The sequence below is a fragment of the Salmo salar genome, chromosome 02 (genome assembly GCF_965601325.2).
Source record: "Salmo salar chromosome 02, fSalSal1, whole genome shotgun sequence".
In the NCBI taxonomy this organism is placed as follows: Eukaryota; Metazoa; Chordata; class Actinopteri; order Salmoniformes; family Salmonidae; genus Salmo; species Salmo salar.
Window position 1 is genome coordinate 82,607,501 of NC_138292.1, and position 15,559 is coordinate 82,623,059.

General features: G+C 38.5%; 2 protein-coding genes across 2 annotated transcripts in view; both read right to left on the bottom strand.

Moving 5' to 3' along the window:
• LOC106595103 (uncharacterized) overlaps positions 1 to 524 on the bottom strand; it is a 22,263-nt gene extending 21,739 nt beyond the window's left edge. The window contains exon 1 of the mRNA XM_014186481.3: positions 38 to 524. The gene's annotated coding sequence lies outside the window, so the exon portion shown is untranslated. The remainder of the gene's footprint in view (positions 1 to 37) is intronic.
• A 3,680-nt stretch (positions 525 to 4,204) lies between these two features.
• Positions 4,205 to 8,940, bottom strand: LOC106590948 (uncharacterized). The gene is made up of 3 exons (XM_014182125.3): positions 8,904 to 8,940; positions 7,068 to 7,361; positions 4,205 to 5,084 (listed from the first exon to the last, which is right to left on the bottom strand). Exons 1-3 carry the CDS (start codon positions 8,938 to 8,940, stop codon positions 4,366 to 4,368), a joined length of 1,050 nt encoding a protein of 349 aa, XP_014037600.3. The 3' UTR covers positions 4,205 to 4,365.
• Positions 8,941 to 15,559: the final 6,619 nt, after the last annotated feature.

The following is a 15,559-nucleotide window of genomic DNA, read 5'->3' on the forward strand; positions in this document are numbered from 1 at the left end:
GACAAGGTTTTGCTCCTGTTTTTAAAATAGTACTCACTGGTGTTAATCAGATCTCCAGTCTCGTCCTCTTTCACTCTGGACGCTTCTTCGTTGCCTTTCACTGTGACATCCTCCTCTTCCTCTTCTTCTTTCACGACAACATTAAGCCACATACCCTGTTTCTCAGTCCAGCAGACATCCTCTTCTTTAACCGGCGGGGAGTACCTTGGTGAGCTCATGGTCAGGGATTTTAGCTAACTAGTTAGCATAAGCGACTAGCCTTGTGCTAACTTAACCAGTCACCTAGCTGACTAACAAGGTAAATACGGGGGGGTGAAATGGTTAACTAGTAGATACGACAGACGTGTGTTTAAAACACAATGACTAATATACACCGAAAACGTCTAAAGAGCTCCAATGTTTCGGCTATGTTGGCTAGCAAGATACCTGAGATGGCTGATTAGCTGTTGTTGAAGAAGCGTCCCGTCCACTACATTTAATGCCACGTCACACTGGCAGCATCGCCTGTAAAACACATATCGCCATCTGGCTCACTGGAGTGGGACGGGTAATGCAGTTTAAGGAAATATTTATTTAATTTTTCATGTTGGTCTTTTGACCAATCGCATGTAATATTTTAACATTAGATATTTTTCAGAGCTGATCTGTTAGGTCCCCCAAAAATATCTGAAATGGTCTGCCTTTGTAAACAGCCTACTGCTCCTGCATGGTGTAACAATACATCATGTAGATGTTTATAATATGCAGACTAGGTCTATACTGCTCCTGCATGGTGTAACAATATATCATGTAGATGTATATAATGAACAGACTAGGTCCATACTGCTCCTACATGGTGTAACAATACATCATGTAGGTGTATATATTGAACAGACTAGGTCTATACTTCTACATGGTGTAACAATACATCATGTAGATGTATATAATGAACAGACTAGGTCCATACTGCTCCTACATGGTGTAACAATACATCATGTAGATGTATATAATGAACAGACTAGGTCTATACTGCTCCTACATGGTGTAACAATACATCATGTAGGTGTATATAATGAACAGACTAGGTCTATACTGCTCCTACATGGTGTAACAATACATCATGTAGATGTATATAATGAACAGACTAGGTCCATACTGCTCCTACATGGTGTAACAATACATCATGTAGGTGTATATAATGAACAGACTAGGTATATGCTGTTCCTACATTGTGTACCAATACATACAGCTCTGGAAAAAATTAAGAGGCCACTGCAAAATTATCAGTTTCTCTGGTTTTACTATTTATAGGTATGTGTTTGGGTAAAATTAAAATGTTTGTTTTATTCTATAAACTACTGACAACATTTCTCCCAAATTCCAAATAAAAATATTCTCATTTAGAGCATTTATTTGCAGAAAATGACAACTGGTCAAAATAACAAAAAAGATGCAGTGTTGTCAGACCTCGAGTAATGCAAAGAAAATAAGTTCATATTAATTTTTAAACAACACAATACTAATGTTTTCACTTAGGAAGAGTTTGGAAATCAATATTTGGTGGAATAACCCTGATTTTCAATGACATCTTACATGCGTCTTGGCATTCTCTCCACCAGTCTTTCACATTGATGTTGGGTGACTTTATGCCACTCCTGGCGCAAATATTCAAGCAGCTCAGCTTTGTTTGATGGCTTGTGACCATCCATCTTCCTCTTGATCACATTCCAGAGGTTTTCAATGGGGTTCAGGTCTGGAGATTGGGCTGACCCTGACAGGGTCTTGATCTGGTGGTCCTCCATCCACACCTTGATTGTCCTGCTGGAAAAAACAATCCTCATAGTTAGGGAACATTGTCAAAGCAGAAGGAAGCAAGTTCTTCCAGGACAACCTTGTATGTGGCATGATTCATGCGTCCTTCACAAAGACAAATCTGCTCGATTCCAGCCTTGCTGAAGCACCCCCAGATCATCACCGATCCTCCACCAAATTTCACAGTGGGTGCGAGACCTGGAGAGGCCTATAAGCCAGTGTCTCGCAACCACTGTGAAATTTTGTGGAGGATCAGTGATGATCTAGGGGTGCTTCTGCAAGGCTATTGAACTTCAGTTCATGAAAAAAACTACCGGGTTATGTGTTGTGAGGGTAGCCACAATAGTGGAATTTGCGGTTTGCTTTCAAGATAAGAGTTCAGAGTTCTTAGACTCCAACATCCCCATTGCATTGTTTTTCCTATGGAATAGTGTTCAATACACATAGTTGGTTGACTGGTACAATAAATGTGGCTCAATTCACAGTTGTTTCAGAGTCCCGCAATAAGAGCTACGACGCTAATGTTCTCTGGGTGTCACTGAGTAGACTGATACCCCATGTCATTGATCCACAATCCATAGGTAAGGCTGTACAGTGAAATAAGTATGCCCACAATGCAATTCTAAAGTCTAATACATCCAGTGTGATTAAAACAGATTTGTCAAATTAACAAGTTGTCTTTTGTTGACTTCATATAAACAACATTCTAACCTCATTTAGCATGATCTATTCAATTATGGCATAATTCCACTATTTGTATTCATTTGCATCACAGTCAATGACATACTTTTATTTTGAAGGCTAACCGCAAATTCCACTATTGTGGTTAATCCTTATTGTGGCTAGCTTCACATAGATGGGTCCGACCATTAATCAAATAAAAACTGTCTTATAAATTAGGGTAATTTTAGATTATGACACCTAGCTAGATTAGTTAGCTAGCTAACTATAGCTACTGAAACTGATTGTCGTTTTGCTATGTATTTTATGGAACACCGTTTGGGTTTTTGCGTGTCAAAACAAAATACACGCCAAATAACACAATTTGACACGTCAAATAACACAGTTATGTTATAGAATGTTGTGTGTTCTGAATTTGCATGTGCAAGCCAAGCGCCCCCACTACCATCAGTAGCACTGTCAAAGCTGTACAAAAAAATTCTGCAAACACCGTCCACCCACGATGTGTTTACAATACCGCGTTGGTAATAAAGCCTTATCTGTTCACCGCAACTTCTGGGGTAGCTAGCTAGCTTTCGCTTGGTACCTAGCTAGCACCAATACAACCAGCCCGAAACAATGACCAGTAGAAACTGCAGTCATTTTCATTATTCTTAGCAATGATTTAGGAATCCTTGTAAGTATTAGCTAGGTAGCAACTTGTTGTTCGCCTATTGAAATTGAACTTCAGTTAATGAAAATAAATAGCTAGCCAGCTACTTAACCCTGTTGCCCAAAGCTAACGTTATAAGCAGCCAGCTAGCTTCATCTGGCTAGTGAGGCTCGACCGGACCGGGACTGATACCACATGTCATTGATCCACAATCCATAGGTAAGGCTGTACAGTGAAATAAGAATGCCCACAATGCAATTCGAAAGTGTAATACATCCACTAGGATTTCAACAGATTTGTCAAATTAACAAATGATTCCAACCTCATTAGCATGATCTATTCAATTATGGCATAATTCTACTATTTGTATTCATTTGCATCACTGTCAATTACACACTTTTATTTTGAAGGCTAACCGCAAAGTCCACTATTGTGTCTAATCCTTATTGTGGCTAGCTTCACATAGATGGGTGCGACCAACATTAATCAAATAAAAACTGTCTTATAAATTAGGGTTATTTTAGATGATGACACCTAGCTATATAGTTAGCTAGCTAACTATAGCTACTGAAACAGATTGTCGTGTTGCTATGTTTTTGGGGAAGAACACTGTTTGCATCCATGAGCTTGCTAGCTTTTTTTTAATGACCAGCACTGTAGGTGCGCGAGACAACTTTACCAGCATCATAGCATATGAAATACGAGTGATCATGTAATCAATGTGTAATAACTACGGGAAAAAATTATAAATGCGTTAAATTATTATGTGACGTGCAGTCATATTCAGGTTCTGATTGGTCAACAAGCTTATTTGACACGTCAGTGTTTTTTAACACGCAAAGACCAAAACGGCGTTCCACATCCCCAACACACACAGAAAAACACACAGAGCCAGAGTAAAAAAATAAGACTATTTAATCACAGAGAGTGTGTACATAGAATCTACATAAAAACGGACACACTCCATATTAAATTCATATATTGGGATTTTTGAATAGGTTTTCTCCAATTTGATTTCATATGGAAATAAGAGCATAAACAAAACACCAATTTTCAGTAAAAGATGAGACAAGTGTGGGAGCAATGTGTTTGTTACCTCATGAATTGTAACTATGTGAAAAATCAATCTCCACACTGGGAGCATGGGTAAGGCTTCTCCCTGTGTGTGTGTAACCTCGGTCTTTCAGGTGCCTAAACTGGGTAAATATCTGTCTACACTGGGAGCATTCGTAACATTTCTCTCATGTGTGGATTCTTTCATGTGATTTCAGTTGCCTTAACCAGGTAAATTTCATTCCACACTGGGAGCACTGGAAAGGCTTTTCCCCAGTGTGTCTTTGCTCATGAATCTTCAGGAAGCCTGATGAGGTAAAACATTTTCCACACTGGGAGCAGTGATGGGGCTCTTCTTCTTTGCGTGTCCTCTCATGTGATTTCAGGTTACCTAACCGGTTAAAACTCTTTCCACACTGGCAACATTGGAAAGGTTTTTCGCCTGTGTGTATTCGCTCATGTATTTTCAGGCTCCCGAACTGGGTAAAACTCTTTCCACACTGGGAACATTGGTATGGCTTCTCTCCGGTGTGTGTTCTCTCATGCTCTTTCAGTTGCCTTACCCAGCTGAAATGCTTTTCACAATGGAAACAGTGGTAAGGCTTTTCCCCTGTGTGTACTCTTTGATGTTCCTTCAGGTTACTAAACCACTTAAAAGTATTACCACATTGAAGGCATTTGTGAGGCTTATCTCCTGTGTGTATTCTCTCGTGTGATTTCAGGCAACTTAACTGTGAACATCTCTTTCCACACTGGGAGCATTGGTAAGGCTTCTCTCCTGTGTGTATTCTTTCATGCACCTTCAGTGTCCGTAATTGGGTAAAACTCTTTCCACAGTAGGAACAGTGGTGTCGTCTTGCTGGTTCAGACGTCTCTTGCTCTGGTTCTTCTGAGTCTGGTGTCTCTCCTACCAAATTTAACAGTGAGATCAGGGTCGTATTCACTAGAAACTAAAACGAAACAGTGTTCACTAATGAATACGACCCTGAATTAAACCTTCACATGATAAAAACTGTCTTCCTATTAGGTTTAATCCAAATCAGATCCCTCAATAACCTGAGGCCAAGTTCCATATGTGTTTTTCTGGTGCTCATTATGAAAAATGAGTCAGTAGCCAACAATCAGACAATAGAAAGGTGGAGTCAATTAGGCCTATTTCATAGGTTCTCATTGGTCAGCATTTGTCTCCTGTTCTGTCTTTCGATGTCCACAATCCTTAATTAAACATAGTCCTCGATTAACACAGTCCTCGATTAACACAGTCCTCGTCATATTAGCAGCCCAGGCATCTTTAGATCTCTTTCTAAGTTCCTGACGGAGATGTTTAACAATGGTGTTGTCCTGCGAATTGCATTTTGGCAAATGTTTGAAAAGGATGTTTTATTGGCTGCTTCAATACAGGAGTTGCATGTTCTGTTAATATGAATTACCATAATCCTAATCTAAATATGATTTCTGTAATGGTCACATTCATAATTAAGTAGGAAATTGCATGCATTTTGGCCATTACAGAGTAGGAGGGCAAGTCTCAAAAAAGGCTTTTCAGTCGATCATATTTCATGGCTTTTTGAAAGAGCTCACAGAACTTGTTTCTCCACTCACAGCTGTCCCCCAGTGTTAGTTATAACATGGATAGGCATATCGAAGGAAAGGCTTGGCTGAACACAAACCAAAAAATGTAAGATTGTGATTTTCATTATTACTTCAGAGAGGAAAACAACCGTTATGGATGTTACAGACGGACAGACATTCAGATCTTAAATATTTCTTGATTCAAATCTATCATAACACATTTGCTTAGATTTGGAATATTTTAAGTAGATGGGCAAAACAAGTGACCTAAGAGACTGAGCGTCGTCGTCAGTGCCAGGCGGGCCTGATCCAGTGTCTCAGAAACAGCCACCCACCCTCACGCCTAGTGTCTAGGGTTGGAGGCAAAGAAGGGTCTGACCCGGTACTAGATGGGTGTACCTAATAAATTGGCTAATGAGTGTCTCTTAATTGTTAATGTTTTCTCTAAATATTTCTCTCTTTAATATGATCCGATGTATGCTGCAGGTTTTACAAAAACATTTCCTCTCCCAGTCACCCCCTCCTCCCTATCTTTACAAGACTGTAGAACACACAAACAAAACTCAAAACACTCCAATGTGGCCTGTACTGCTTCATTAACATCTTCTTAATTAATACTGGAGGAAAGCTGTGAGTGGAAAAAAAAAAACTCTCCGAGCCCTTACTAAAAGCCATGAAATATGATTGACTGAAAATGATTTTTTTTTTACTTGGCCTCCTACTATGTAATGTCAAAATTCAGGCAATTTCCTCCCTAAACGTTTCAATTAAAACCTGAACTCCAAAATATAGACCTTAAAAGGGCTGATTTGGGATTTTGCCACTGAGGCTCTTCAGGTACTTTCCCAGAATCAGATGAACTTGTGGATACCATTTGTATGTCTCTGTGTCCTGTATGAAGGAAGTTAGAGGTAGTTTTGCGAGCCAATTGCTAACTAGCGTTAGCACAATGACTGGAAGTCTACAGGTATCTGCTAGCATATACCCATATACTTCCAGTCATTTTGTCAATTTCATGTAACATCCATAAACCTTCCATTCGTTTTATTTATCCAACATGCCAATATTTAGAATTCAGATTTCCCGGATATACACTCTGCCCAAGGAGTACTACAGAAAAACAAATCAAACGTTTAATTTATATTTTGTCTTTCCATTCTGTGAGACATTACAGTTGTGATGTAATGTCCATAACGCTGGAATCGCCCATAACTTTAGTAGAATGACCCTTTAAAATCACATCAGTTCAACATAATATTCAGGGACATCAGTTCAACAACTCGAGTGTGTGCACCTTTTTTTTAAAGACAGTACTCACTGGTGTTAATCAGATCTCCATTCTGTTCTTCTTCCTCCTCCAATGTGACCGTAATCTCCCCCTCCTTCACTCCAAAAACGTCTTCTTCTTCTTTAACCGTGACAGTCGTCTCCTCTTTCACTGTAAAAACTGCACTCTCTTGTTTAACTTCCGCCTCCTCTTTCACTGAAACGTCTTCCTCTTTCACTGTAACAGCCTCGTCCTTTATTTCTTGTTTAACTGTGACAGCCTTTTCCTCCTTCTTTCTCCGTCCAGCAGTCCTCCTCTTTAGCAGGGGGGTAGCAGCTTGTTGAACTCATGGTCGGGGATGTTAGCATTAGCGATTAGCCTAGTGCTACCTTAACCAGACAGCTAGCTGACGTACATTTGATATGAACAGGGGTAACTAGTAGATATGGCAGAAGTGTGTTTAAAACAGTGGCTAATAATCTCCGAAAGCGTATAAAGAGCTCACATGTTCCTGCTACATTGGCTAGCAAAGCTACCGAGGTCGCAGTTGTGGTTGTTGAATAAACTTCCCGTCCATTAGATTATACGTCACACAGGCAGCGTTGCCTGAAAGACGCCATTCGCCATCTGCTGACTAGAGTGGGTAACGCAGTTTTGGAAATAAATATGTATTTTTTTTTCTTTCATTTATTTCATTAAAGAATGTTAAACGAAAACGTACAAACAGAAGCATGTGTTAATCGCTGCAGATCTTCAGTGATGGCTGCCGAGTGGCGCAGCGGTCTAAGGCACTGCATCTCAGAGCTAGAGGCGTCACTACAGACCCTGGTTCGAACCCGGCCTGTATCACAACCGGCCATGATTGGGAGTCTCATAGGGCGGCGCACAATTGGACCAGTGTCGTCCTAGTTAGGGAGTATTTGGCTGGGGTAGACCGTCATTGTAAAACAGTAATTTGTTCTTGACTTGCCTAGCAAAATAAAAAATAAAACCATTATAATAATTTAGAAAATCAGTCACATGGTGTAACAATACATCATGTAGATGTATATAATGAACAGACTAGGTCCATACTGCTCCTGCTCCATGGTGTAACAATACATAGATGTATATAATGAACAGACTGGGTCCATACTGCTCCTACATGGTGTAACAATACAGATATGTTTATAATGAACAGACTAGGTCCATACTGCTCCTACATGGTGTTACAATACATCCAGTGACTTTTTCCACATTTGGTTATGTCACAGGCCTTATTCTAAAATTGATTAAACAATGTTTTCCCCTCATCTACACACAATACCCCATAATGACAAAACGAAAACAGGTTTTTAGAAATGTTTGATGACAGATTTGCACACTCTTGGCATTTTCTCAACCAGCTTCATGAGGTAGTCACCAGGAATACATTTTAATTAACAGGTGTGCCTGTGTCAGACGTCATCAGAGCGCGCAACAGGACACTGTACTGTCTACACTCGGTTTGTTGTTTACATTTAAAAAAAATCATTAAATCGATTTTAATCAGAACTAAAGTTTTGTTACTAAGGATTCCACAAGGAGGTTAGCCTTTACGGCTGGGACTGCAAGTTTCTGTTCCTTTTTTTTTGCGTGGGTTCCACGAGTGCTAGCTGGCTGTACTCCAGACATATGTCGTCGTCGTGTGAAAGACTCGTTTTCTTTTCGTAAAACAACTGGTTGCAGTATAGAGCCAATCTGGATACCAAGGAGATCCTGAAGGAAATCGAAGAGTACCAACAGCTTTACGCTATGGAGGAACAACATACTCATTCGTGGAAAGATCCAACCACCTCACAAAATAACTTTAACCCGACAAAAAAAAAGAAAAACTGATTCATCTACAGACACGGACGATTGACTTACCATTGAGGTAGAGGCTAGTGCTCTGGCTGGAATTCATGCAACAATGGAAAAGTTGTGTGAGGAGGTAGTAGGGCTGAGGGGGAGTTTGGAGTTCAGCCAGAGGGAAATGCTCACTCTCCAAAGAGAAAACAAGACACTCACAGCCAAGGTAAAAATACACGATTCCAACATGGATTGTCTACTCAGGGTGATGAAAGGGACGCTACTAGACATACAAAGTCGTAGCACGAGTTAAAATCTATTTTTTGAAATCCGCATTGAAACTTTCTATAGAGACTGTAAACAAGGTGGCTTTCCAACGAGTACACAGACTTGGAGCTCGGCGCGACAAGACCAAGGGTCCCCGACCGATCATCGCAAAATTTGAACACTACCAACAAAAGTTGCTGATCAAAAGCAGAGGAAGGGAGCTTAAAGGGACCGAATTCAGTCTCAATGATCGATTTCCAAAGGAGATAAACGAACGTCGTAAGAGACTGTATCCGGTACAAAGACAACAAAGGAAGGATGGTAGGCGTGCCTTTATCATTGTGGACAAAGTCTTTATAGATGGACAGCTATTCCCGAGACAGCTCCATAACACCGTGGCTGTACTAAATTCTACAGGGACTTCAGGTTACTACAAAAAAAGTATGGGAACTGTTTAAAATATCTGAACATTATTTAGTGGATATGAACACACACGTACTCAACTACATGCTTGCTTACACATATGGACTTATACATACACACACACACCTGATCTCGCTCTCTTCTCTCACTCTCTCTCCTCTTCTCTCCCTCTAACCGTTTTATAATTTAATGTGTTTATTGTTTGTCTCTTTTTTATGTATTTGTCTACAAGTTTATATATGTTTACAACAAGCAAGGGGAAGATATCAAAATAGGGGCATTGGGGAATAACAACATATTGTACGGAATACATTTGTTCTGTAGTGAAGCCGTCTCTAGAGTAATGCAAGGTCTCTTTCATGATCATGTGAAATTGCTATGTCAATTGCTATGGAAATGCTGGGATGTGTTTTTCAATTATGTTAAAGGTAATTATGATGCAACTATGATGGTGATATGATATGGATTACAATTATGAATATTAAGGCTATACGCACTACATGTTACACACATAGACACGCAAACAGTTATTATTTATTTGGACATCACACATTATAGTCTTACTCTTATACAGACATCATACACACTCATTATATCATATCCAATATCATACACATCAACCTACTCAGATTTGTTACACACATCATTTGTTTCAATTTTCTAACATCTGTGGCACTGGCTCACAGGCAAACAGGCAAGGGAATAAAACAAATATTGCTAGAACCTATTTCTTGAATTCTAAATATCAGACATTTGAAAGCTCTAGTTTTGACCGTCATAATACCTCTGATGGCAGTAACTTTACAAGCACTAATTATGGTCAATTTAGCCTGAGAATAGTATCTAGTTATGGTAAGGGGTGAAATAAGTACAGCCAGTTATAATTGTAATGGTTTGGTAGATTATAAAAAAGATGGCTAAAAGAAAATTAATATAACATATACTGTTTACAGGAAACTCACTCTACATCCTTAGATGAAGTTGCGTGGAAAAAGGAATGGGGTGGTGAAATAATTTTCTGTCATGGACAAAGGAACTCAAAGGGTGTGATGATATTAATTAACAAAAATTTCGATCTGAACGTGCAAATAATCAGGAATGATTCACAAGGAAGGTGGATCCTTTTGAATATGAAAGTGGATGAAAAAGAGATTTGGCTTATTAATCTTTATGGTTCAAATCAGGATGATCCACAGTTCTTCGAAAACATTTATACCAATTTATTGAACTTACAGGCAACAAATGATCTAATCATTATGGTAGGAGACTATAACACAGTGTTAAGTACCTCAATGGACCGTAAAGGTAATCACTCTACAAACTATCATCACCGTGCCCTTAAGGAAATCACAAATATTATGGACACATTAGTAATAATGGATATTTGGAGACTATAAAAACCCGACCTAGTGAGATATACATGGAGGAGACTTAATCAAGCTAGTCGTCTTGACTACTTCCTTGTCTCTTTCTCTCTTGCATCAAAGGTTAAAAAAGTTTAATAGGAGACAGAATGCGATCGGATCATCCTCTAATTGGCATTCACATAACTCTTATAGATTTTCCACGTGGACAGGGATATTGGAAATTTTATCAAAGTTTACTGGAGGACAACTTATTTTTAACTAAGACAAAATAATTTCTAACTGAATTTTTCCAGTATAGTATAGGTTTAGCAAATCCCCTTATTGTTTAGGATACCTTTCAATGTACCTTCAGGGGTCATTCAATTCAATAGTCATCAATAATAAAAAAAACTGTTTCTGGCTAAAGAAACAAGACTATCAAGGGAAATCCATGAACTAATAGTACAGGTAGATAGCAATAAAAATGATACTACAGAGATACAAAATAAGTTAGAGGAAAAACAAAAAGAACTTGAGGAACTTATTCAAGAACGATCTAATGTAATCTATTACAAAAATAAAGCAAACTGGATGGAATATGGAGAAAAATGCACAAAATTCTTCATGAATCTCCAATACATGAACGCTAACAAAAAGAATTTGCAAAAACTCGTTACTGAAGACGGAGTCATCTATGATTCTCCGAATGATATTCTAAAAGAGGAAGCAAATTATTTTAGGCAGATGTTCTCTTTTCCTTCTCATCTTCTCCCACTGAATGAAGATTACGGTAAGGAATTCTTTCCAAATAATATAAAAAATGGAAAATTAACAAATGTACAGAAAGATCAGTGCGAAGGCCAAATTACAGAGGAATAACTTTTTGAGGCTATTAAATCCTTTCAGTCTGGAAAAACCCCAGGGTTTGATGGCATACCGGTAGAGGTATATCAAGTATTTTTTGACATACTTAAAGCTCCATTGTTAGATTGTTTTAACTACTATTATAGAAATGGTAGTATGTCAGGTACTCAGCAGGAAGGTCTGATTTCTCTATTATTAAAACAAGACCCAGATGGCGAATATAAAGATCCAGTCCATCTAAAAAACTGGAGGCCTCTTACACTTCAATGTTGTGATGCAAAAATACTAGCAAAATGGATAGCACTCAGAATTGAAAGGGGTTTACCAGGTATTGTTCATCCTGATCAGACAGGTTTTTTACATGGACGATACATTGGAGATAATATACGACAACTGCTAGAAATAATAGAACATCATGAAACATATAAGAAGCCAAGAATGGTATTTATAGCGGATTTTAAAAAGGCATTTGATAAAGTAAGACTGGATTTTATTTATAAATGCCTGGATTTTTTCAATTTCGGTAATTCTCTTATAAAATGGGTAAAAATAATGTATAGCAACTCCAGGTGTAAAATAGTAAATAACGGCTACTTCTCAGAGAGTTTTGAATTGTCAAGGGGAGTTAAACAAGGGTGTCCGCTGTCACCATATCTATTCGTTATGGCCATTGAAATGCTAGCTATTAAAATCAGATCCAATAACAACATTAGAGGATTAGAAATCCAAGGCTTAAAAACAAAGGTGTCCATGTATGCCGATGACTCAAGTTTTATGTTAAGTCTGCAAGCTAGATCCCTGCAATGTCTCATTGAAGATCTAGATAACTTTTTTGTACTCTCAGGACTAAAACCTAGTGTACAAGTGTACAATATTACGTATTGGATCCTTAAAAAATACAACTTTTACATTACCCTGCAGCTTACCTATAAAATGGGCTGATGGTGAAGTAGACATACTCGGTATTCATATCACAAAATATATAAATAAGCTCTCCACAATGAATTTCAATAGAAAACTTTAAAAAATAGACAAGATCCTGCAACCATGGAGAGGTAAATACCTGTCTATTTATGGAAAAATTGCCCTGATTAACTCCTTCGTCATATCTCAGTTTACTCACTTACTTATGGCGCTGCCTACTCCTGATGATACATTTTTCGAATCATATGAGCAAAAAATATTTCGCTTTATCTGGGACGCTAAACCAGACAAAATAAAACGAGCCTATCTATATAATGAATATGAATTGGGTGGGTTGAGATTATTAAATATAAAAGCACTAAACCTCTCTAAAAGCTTCAGTCATTCAAAAGTTTAATTTGAACCCTAAATGGTTCTCAAGTAGATTAATAACAAAAGCTCATCCATTGTTTAAAAGTGGCCTTTTTGCCTTTGTGCAGATTGCCATGTCTCATTTTCGATTAATTGAAAATGATACTTTTTTCAAAGTATCTGTCTTTTTCAAACAAGCATTGCAGAGCTGGCTACAATTTCAATTTCATCCCCCTGAAAAGATAGAACAAATATTATGGCTGAACTCAAATGTGCTGGTTGATTAAAAAAAAACAGTATTTATGGGAAAGATGTTTGAAAAGGGCATTTTGTTCTTAAATTATATTGTAAATTGTAATGGTAGAGTTATGTCCTTCATGGAGTTATCAGAATTGTACGGGAAGGTCTGCTGAATCCAAGAGTACAACCAATTGATTACAGCATTGCCCCAAAAATGGAGGAGGCGGGTGGCAGCAGGAGGGGGTAGGGAACTGGTCTGTCTGCCCAATATAAAGGATCAAAACTGGCGGAGGAATAACAAAAATAGCATAAATAGGAAAGTATACCACTTTCATTTGAGGACCAGAATGTTGACAACTGTGCCATACAGATTGCAAAATAGTTGCGAAGAGATTTTTGATGTACCGATTCCATGGTATGAGTTGATATATAAAACAATGCAAGATTCAAGACTTAGTGCTTTTCAGTTAAATTTATTATTCAGAATTCTTGCCACCAACAAAATGTTGAATATTTGGGGCATAAAATCATCGACGCTCTGCAGATTTTGTTGTGAGGATACAGAATCAATAGACCATTTATTTTGGTATAACCCTCAGGTAGCCTGTTTCTGGTCTCAGGTTCAGGAATGGCTGAAAATGCATAGCATTGATCTAAAATTGACCCTAGAAATAGTACTGTTAGGAGATCTGGAGAGACCGGGTCAGTCAATTTCAAATATACTAATACTCTTAGTAAAAGTATTTATCTTCAACATGCAATCTGTAGATTCTATTCGATTAGATAGATTGAAATTGTACGTTAAACATCATAGCATAGTTGAAAGATATGTGTTGCATAGGAACATGAAGTGGGTGGCCAGCAGAGATAGATGGGATGGGCTGAGGGAAGCTGAGGGTTGGTATGTGGAATTGGAGACAAGTGGGAGTGGAGTTGCTGTGTGTGAGAGAGAATGATGGTCAAAAGATAAAGGGAAAAAAAGTCTAAATAAAACATAATAAAAGTACATTTGAATGACACTAAGTGGCAGTGTTTTTACAACTAATGCCAGTTTGCCTGAGGCTGATGCCGTGCAGGTGTTTGTACACATGCATATACACACACACTCATTCAAATAAACACATACAGAACACACACATACATGTAATAGTGCCAGACATGCACACAAACATATACAGTTGGCATTGCTGTTATGATTTCAGTTGTCCTTGATGTCCTTTGTTTTAAATTTATTATTTTGTAGATTTTTTTTTGCATTGTTGATTGCTGTTTTCTTCTGTCTTTTCCTTTTTTCTCTTTAGTTCATTCTCTTGGTTGTTGGTGCAATGGGGGGTTCTTGGGGGTGGGGAATGGAATTAATTGTATTATTTATTTTCTTCCGGGGGGGGGGGGGTCTCACTGTAGAGTCCTGCTAGATGAGCTGCTATACCTCACTGAATACTGAATAGTTACGTTTTGCTAATATGGGTCAATGGATAAATATTGATTGATCAATAAACTGTTACAGAAGCAGATTGTAGTCTAATCCACTCAATGAATCTGAATCTCCCTCTCTTACCCAGAATGGCTTATAAAGACATGCTGGCATTTTATACATGTGTACCTACCTGGAAATAACTTTTAAAAGCATGAATAGCTTTTAAAACATATACTTACCTGGAATGGTCCTTTAAAAACCTCAACCAATACTTACTAGTTCTGGAAAGGACCTGACCTGTGCGTAACCTTCTCTGCCCGCTCCTGTTGGACAAATAAAAACAGCTCATTACAATAACAACCACCACTCATCCAACTACTTATTCACAGCCACAAAGCACTACCCCCCCCCCCCCCCCCCACTGCCCTACTCCTAAACCGGGTTCATATCATGTACCCAATTCTACCACTAAACCCTTACACTAAACCGGGTTCATATCCTGTATCCAACCCTACCTCTAAACCGGGTTCATATCCTGTACCCAACCCTACCCCTAAACCAGGTTCATATCTTGTACCCAATCCTACCCCTAAACCGGGTTCATATCCTGTACCCAACCCTACCACTAAAGCCTTACACTAAACCAGGTTCATATCCTGTACCCAACCTTACCACTAAACCCTGACACTAAACTGGGTTCAAATACTGTACTCAACCCTACCGCTAAACCCTTACACTAAACTGGGTTCATATCCTGTAACCAACCCTACCCCTAAACCGGATTCATATCCTGTAACCGAAAAAAGCTTCTTATGACCTATAAAATGACCGAAAAGAGCTTCTGGACATCAGAACTGGTGATTACTCACCTCAAATTGGAATAAGAGTTCTTCTTCAATGAG

Coding starts and splice junctions, on each gene's coding strand:
- LOC106590948 (XM_014182125.3), bottom strand. CDS start 8,940: ATGAATTCCAGCCAGAGCACTAGCCTCTACCTCAATG. Junction 7,362..8,903: donor CACTAGCCTCTACCTCAATG/GTAAGTCAATCG, acceptor CCCGACCATGAG/TTCAACAAGCTGCTACCCCC. Junction 5,085..7,067: donor TGGAGATCTGATTAACACCA/GTGAGTACTGTC, acceptor TAAATTTGGTAG/GAGAGACACCAGACTCAGAA.